Genomic DNA, 7,494 nt, shown 5'->3' with positions numbered 1-7,494 from the left:
AACACACCCTTTTCAGTTAATCATTCAATTTCACAGAATCCACAGTATGCATGGCTGTCCTGTTGGGTTTGTTGGTTTTCTATACCTTTATTTTACCCCCCAGAAACTTATCTGGGGTATAGAGTTTGAAATGTTAATAAAACAAGTGATTTTCTTGCTGCTGTTGAGGCACTGCTATTATTTCGAACACAACTGTATGTGTATTTAATGTCTTACAAATTTGACAATGTTTCTTTCATTATATTTGTATTTAACAATTGTCCTTTTTTTTTTAATGATAAATCAAATGTAGTTTACCCTGTTTAGCAATTTCTGTCTAGACCCATTGTTTTAAGCCCTAATCTTGCATTTGCTGTGTGAAAAGAGCCCTAGAAATAACATCTGACGGAATGATTGTTAAACACTAAACCACAGAGTGGTAAAAGCCAGGGATCACTGTGTGACAAAAACTCAGTTTAATTAATTCTTTGTTCTTATTAAACTTAATCCCTATTTAATCTAACTATTTGAAAAAAAGATAAAACAAAACAAAACTTAATGTCACACATGACTTTTCAGAGGAGGAGGGCTTCATTTTCCGTTAAGAAGAGATTGTACTCCTCCTAAAGGTGATATTATGAAAAATTGTGCATTTACATGTTTTGGAGTCATTTAGATATACTCTCAAGTTGCATTTAGATTACAAAACATTCAATATAATTTCATTTGCTTATGAGAGAGGCTCTCATCCATGGTGTTGCAAGCACTTCCGACAAAAGCCACTAGAGGTCCCTTAAACTAATATTTATTTAGTCTGGGCTACTTGTCAGGAGAAGGACAGGAATGTGGGATGAATGTAGACATAAAATAAAAAAAAGGCAGGAAGAGAAATTTATACATTAAAAAATTTGGTATTGTAGAAAACATATTTCTCTAACACATAAATTTAAATATTCTCTTAGTGGGAAATGTTATTTTGGGGCAAAAGGACAGTCTTTTGTTCTACTGGATGTAAAATTAAAATGTCTGACAAACACTTTATTTTGGTTTGATATTTGAAAAAGAATTACTGAATACGGAATGTTAATCAGTATAACTTATTTTAAAAGAAGAAAATTAATACATAATTCTGAACATATGTTGCAGCCATCCCTGCAGTTTCTGTCTAGTTTTTTTTTTTCTCGGGTCCTCTACGTATATTACTCTCACACATTCTTCATTTGTTCACAGTCTCATTAAAAGTGATGAATACTGTATGAGCTGCCCCTCGGTAGCCATATAATCAGCCACTCCTTGAGAGTAATGCCTCAATGATCCAACCTGTATACTAGAAAAAAATGACTTTGCTCTACTTCAGAAACAAGTTGTCTCATTAAAAACAATCTAACAGGATGTAATCAACTCTATTCAACAAAAAATAAATGAACAAATAGTCAGAAACCACCCAGTGATTCCAAACCTTTCTGCTTTTGAATTCAAATTAATGATGATTAACCAGCATTTTGTGCATGACTCCCTGGAGACATTAATTGATTTTTACACTGACAAGTAGACTAAGAGCATGGGAGAAATTAGTTGGAGAGTGGTCAACCTAGTGGATAAAAGAAAAAAGATGGCTTTCTTCTGTAGCTGATTTTAGGCTTAAATACACTGCAAGGCAAGAGTAGGCAACTCCTGTCCTGTAACTTTAGCTGTGTCCCTGGCCCATCACACCTGAATCAAATAATAAGATAATTAACTGGACTGAAGAAACTGCCTATATCCTTTTCATTCAGATATGTTGGACCATGGATGAATCTAAATGTTTCAGGACACTGACCCTCAAGTCCCAGAGTTACCCACCCCTGCTGTAAAGTAATGGTGGATATCATCCTGAGACAGTTTGGAAAAAAAGCCACTGCTCTCTCTCAAACAGTCTCTGGACTCTCTGGGAACTTAAGTGACACAATATTCCTTTAGGCCTTGGAAAAATATAGGGATTCCACATTAGTGTTGCTGGGTTTTAAAAAAAAGAAAAAAAGGGAGACATGTAACAACTCAATAGAAAGAGGGATACTTAGATTTCTGCTGATTTATTCAGCCACAACCCCAGATAGGTTTACAAGTTGAGTTTTCCAAGTTAAATTTGCAGGGCCACTGGGTGTCTGCTTCATGTCATTACAGGAAAATGGCAAGTAGTCGGGTGCAGGCACACAACACATGCACGCCATGCTCAAACTACAGGGCAATTAAGAAAGGGAAAATAAACTTAACTATAATATGGGAGAAATTCAGAATATATAGAGAGAACTGTATGCAAAGAACAGAACATGAAAGCTCTAAGTAGAAAGTGAATGGCTGGGATTAATACATAAGGAGTTTCTGCAGAAAAGCAACAGCTCTGTCTATACTAACTAAAGCACAAAATCTGAACTGAATCTTTTGAAAACACAGCAAACTGAAATAAACGGGTTTATACCTGTTAGAGTCAAATTAATGTGTGAAATAACAGAAAAGTTCTTACATTTCTGAAGAACCTTTAGTGCGTTGATATACAAATTAACACAGCCAAGAAATATTACAGAGCCCAATATCTAGTCTGCATTACATTACCAAATTAACCTTTTCCTTTGACCAAGTATCAGAAGTGTAGCCTGGGGGGCACTAGATGACATTACAGAACCAAGATAACATAATTAAGCCAATCTAACAGATTTCTTCAGACAGAGGGTTTCAAGGTCAAATAAAATGCTCTTAAAACACATTTTCTTCTGAAAATTATTGGTATTCATTAATGTGAATATATTAATTTTACTCTAAACAGAACAACACACATTTGGCAACTTTATTAAAAGTGGACTCTAGCTAACAAGATAATAGACAAAAAAATTAGGAAAACTCAGAATCCCAGAGCCAGGTGGTCACTGATATATGTGGTCAAAAAGTCTGAGGTGTCAAAGCATTGGGAGTTGATGAGATCTGCCGTGAATACTTTGAGTCACTGGATGTTGCCGTTATGGCTGATATCCATTTTGGCTGTGTCCCTAGATGGGGCACTAAGTGGCGGTTCCCCTCCATCCGAAGGGGAACAACTGGTATTTGAGTCAACTATAGGAGGCACTTCCGAGCCTTTGCAGAAAGGGCTATGCTAGTGCTACGACCACAGATGATCTTGCTCTCGAAATGGAATTAAACGATTGAGATTGGCTAGCCGAATATATAAGAGGTAGAGCGGAGCCGCCTGCTGTAATGTACATTGGTTAAATAAAGAAACTCCAGTCCGGCGCGCGGATGACGTCATACACACGCCGCTTTGTTTTAGAAAAATAGAAATATAAAAAATATAACCGCGGATGTCTGGGGGACAGTGATTCACCTATATGTTATGAATGCTGGCGTACCATAAAGAATACATTATGAACAGTTTAGTTTGTGCCTTCAAGTCGTCGCCCATAGGAAGACGTTACTTGGATATAACCTAACCGAATATCTTCGGAACAGCTCCAAATGACACAAGACTCATATGGGTGAGTAGAACATGATGTAATAACGTAAAATCAAGGGCCAAATGTAAAAAAACGGTGTTCCCCTTTAAAGCACAACCACTAACATCATGGGTGTAAATGTTGACATTCCGATCACTGATGCACTTTATAAATGGTAATGTTCGTTTCACTGTTGTAAGCTGCTCAGTCACAGTTGAAAAACTGTAAGCATCTAAAGTTCATTTTGTACAAATTCTGTGTATAAAAGATGACAATAAAATTTGTCTAAGTCTATTCTATGGATATATTTTCACAGGATATTTCAGGTTGAACAGTTTCTTTATCCTAGAAAATTACACCAAACAGGCATAGAATTATAACCACTGAGAGGTGAAATGAATATTACTGGCACGCTGATCATTATGGCACCTCTTAGAAGTAGTTATATTAGGGAGAAAGTAATCATTATCTCCTCCAAAGTAATAGGTAAGAAAGTTGTAAAATAAAAATTTGATATTTAAGTGAGTTTAAAAGTAGCCAACCTGTGATACCTCAAAAACTGGGTCAAAGCATCACTGAAACTGCACTTCTCATAGGTTGGTCCCATCTACTCTGCCTATCATCATCAAAGGTGGCTAAAAGAAGGAACAGTTTTGAATCAACAACAGGGTCAAAGGTTAATTGATGGAAATGGGGATTGAAGGCTGCCTGGTGTGCACTGATCCAACAGAAAAGCTACTCTAGCTGAAGCTGTTGAAAGCGTTAATGCTGGTTCTGATGGAAAATCCTAAAATACACAAGCATCACATTTTGCTGTGTATGGGACACAGGCCACTTAGAGTACCAAAATTAGTCCTTCTTCTCATTTAAAGAACCAGTAAAGGGTACGTGAGAATTGGACCAAGGAGGAATGGGAAAGCTGGACTGGTTTTCTTTCCCATCAATGTGTATGTCTGGAGGTGTGTACATGTTTTACCTTGGAAACACAACATACCAGGATTCATTATGGAATAAGAGAAGCAGATGGAGGCTGATGCTTTAGATAATGTCAGGCTAGGAAATATTGGCTCCCCCCATCCAGGCAGAGGCTACTCTAGATTTTTGCCACAGAACCCCCTTAGGTAAGTGGTATATGTAGTTTATAGTAAATATCTGACCATTTATTCCACATGATCTGTCCAAATTCAGCCTAAACAAATATGTTAAAACTTAACCCCTTTGACCCACACTGTCTAGTATCAGGATCAGTTTTCCCTGTTTGGCCTGCCTTTTGTTTCCTACTTCTAATTCTTACTTACAAGCTTGATTTTGTTCCCACAAACGTAAACTATGGAATATGGATTTAAGGGTATTTATGTGCATGTATTTACATATTTTATTGTGATAGATAGTCATACATGATTTGGACTCGCATCCACCATGATAGAATTCTATATTGCCATCTGAAAGCTTTTCAGTATAGTTTATTTTCAGTTATAAAGGTTATGGTCCCTATTCAGACTTATCAACCCCACTGAAACATGAGAGGTTTATAAACTAAATCCAGTCTAAAGTGAATTTCTGTTTAATTTAACTTACTAGGGTCATAAAGAAACATTTATTTACAGTGGACTTAAAATTGAATTAAAAATATAATTATCTGCAGTCAAAATACTTTAGAATAGCTCTCTGGAGAGAATAATTTAAAGAGTAAGGTATAAGAACCTAAACTCCAGACTTAAATTAAACCTCTGCCTTGAAGATGTATGGCTTGAGTGACACTCCTGGTTTTAGTCTATGATCCTTTACATAAGCTTTATTTCAAATAATCAGCAGTGAAACAAAGCCGTTAGGAAAGTGAAAGAATACAACACTGACAGATGATGTATGCACATAAGAATACACTCTAATTATTGGCTGTCACATCTCTTGCTGTTAGGCTAGAGGCAAAATTTACAACATATTATCAGAAAAATATACTGCCTGTTCAGTTCAATGAAATGTTTGACGTTTCCTGTCATAATCTCACTAAACTGCAGCTCACTAGATTGTATCTTGGAACAGTTTTAATGTTCAGATTTGTCAACGAGGGTTTTAAATGTAGCTTTCAAACTTGGTTTAGTAGTAATATGGAATATTTCTTGGCTCAAATCCCTTTCTTAGATTTATTTTTTATAATCACATGCTATGTTTTTGTTTAAATCTATGAACGTTTCAACAAGGATAAATAATCAGATTTACAGAACAAAACAATCTCAAGCTATATCAATATGATGAAAGATATATGTTGATGTCTATTGATACATGTTGGGAAATTGAAGGTAAATCTTTAAATTATGTTTAAACTTGGAAGGAAATACATTTTAAACGCAGAAATGAAGTGTTATTGCATTTGATAAAAAAAAAAAAAGCATTTTTCTCTAAAGCCTTGAGGTTTGATTTGGACTCTACATTAAAGAATAGATAAGAAATAACAAGAAAATGCAGAGTTATAAAATGGCATACACCCAAAAAAAAAAAAAAAAAAAAAAAAAAAAAAAAAAACATATTAACCAAAAAAAAAAAATAGCATAACATGTAATCAATAATACATTTTTTCATCATTTTTATATATTGAACTTATCTATATAGTGTAGCCTATCCTATCTGGCATGTTCTTGGCACAAGGGGGGATGCGCTCTTTGGAAGCGTCACTCACAGCTGCACGCGCACATAACAGTATTTATTTATTTTATTTTTTTATCACTTGACAAGGAACCAGCTTCTTCCATTGAGGCGCGGTTATGAATGAATGAAGCGGAGAAACGATGCTTTGAGTCAGTCATTGATGTAGCTGTTCATTCACTCCCGCACTTCTTCTCATCATGAAATTTTCAGCTATTTTCTCAAATCATTCAGAACAATAACAATAAAATACAGTAGTTTGTGAGATGTTGTTAGGAATAGCCTTTCAATAAAGTGTGCAAATAATTTATTGATTTATTTTTTTCCAGTTTTTCTCCAGATGTGTTGAACTGATTTTGCCAGTTCGCATCAGACCTTTGCGCGCAGTGCTGAAGCGCGCAGAGGCTCTCCGGTCACACAGAAAGCTGTTGCATTTAAATAGGCTACAATAAAAAAAAGAGGGGAAATAAAGTGGAGACTTACAGCTGGAGCCACCGGGGACGCCTCGATGATCCGGTGCGGGTTGATGGAAGTGATATTCCAAGGTGCGCTGCGGGTCGGCTCCGGTGTCGGAACCATCGGTCCGATGTGCAGCTTTGAATCCATCCGAAGGACCAGACTGCTCAGAAAGGCTGAGTTTGCGAGAGAAGTAAATTGGAAATGTCTTGAGCGTGTGGTCTAAGAGTCGGAGCGGGCGGTCATCCTCTCCACCCTGCTCCTACCTCCTCCTCAGAGAAACTGGAGTAAAACAGCAGTGGAGACCACTTGCTCTCTCTCTTTATGTGTCTATCCCCGGGTTTCTCAACCAATCTCTGCTCCGGGGAAGCCTCTCACACTGTGTTAGTAGTGCACAAATAAAATCACCCTTTTTCTTTCTTTTTTTTTCTGTTTCATTGAATGCATCCTCAGTTTTTTCTCTTTTTCTATACACACAGTTTCATTTTTCCGTTTACCAGAATTTCAAACCCTGTTGATCAATAAGAACCAAACCCTACTTATTATTTTGTAGTTGAAGACACATAACATATTCTATGTAATTTTCTACAAATATAATGTGAAAAGTATACATAGAATTAGAACTCCATGTGTCTTTGTATCCCTGAATAAAGGGATACAAAGACACATGAAGTCTTTGTATCCCTACTCTTTTTGGTAGTAGAAATTAGATAACCAAAAGTTTGAAAAATCATAAAATGTTATTTCCAAAACTTTAAACATCTTGCAGAGCTCAAGGGGACTGATGGTAGCTCAGTGGAGGAAGAGTGGGAAGAGGAAGGTCATAAGAAGTTGAGATTCCACAAGCCATGTTATAGCCATATAGATAAGTCCATCCATCCATCCATCCATCCATCCATCCATCCATCCATCCATCCATCCATCCATCCATCCATCCATCCATCCATCCATC

The 7,494-nt window shown here is 36.5% G+C and overlaps 1 protein-coding gene across 1 annotated transcript in view; it reads right to left on the bottom strand.

Moving 5' to 3' along the window:
* The window catches only part of LOC107092456 (melanopsin-A-like), a 37,450-nt gene extending 30,646 nt beyond the window's left edge, over positions 1-6,804 (bottom strand). Inside the window, exon 1 of the mRNA XM_015386950.1 lies at positions 6,570-6,804. Within this exon, the coding sequence (XP_015242436.1) occupies positions 6,570-6,692 (123 nt within the window). The 5' untranslated portion in view covers positions 6,693-6,804. The remainder of the gene's footprint in view (positions 1-6,569) is intronic.
* Between the last annotated feature and the right edge of the window lie 690 nt (positions 6,805-7,494).

This window comes from Cyprinodon variegatus, unplaced genomic scaffold, assembly GCF_000732505.1.
Source record: "Cyprinodon variegatus isolate N-32 unplaced genomic scaffold, C_variegatus-1.0 Scaffold382, whole genome shotgun sequence".
Lineage (NCBI taxonomy): Eukaryota > Metazoa > Chordata > Actinopteri > Cyprinodontiformes > Cyprinodontidae > Cyprinodon > Cyprinodon variegatus.
Note: the sequence above shows the minus strand (reverse complement) of the source record. Positions and strands in the feature narration are given on the sequence as shown.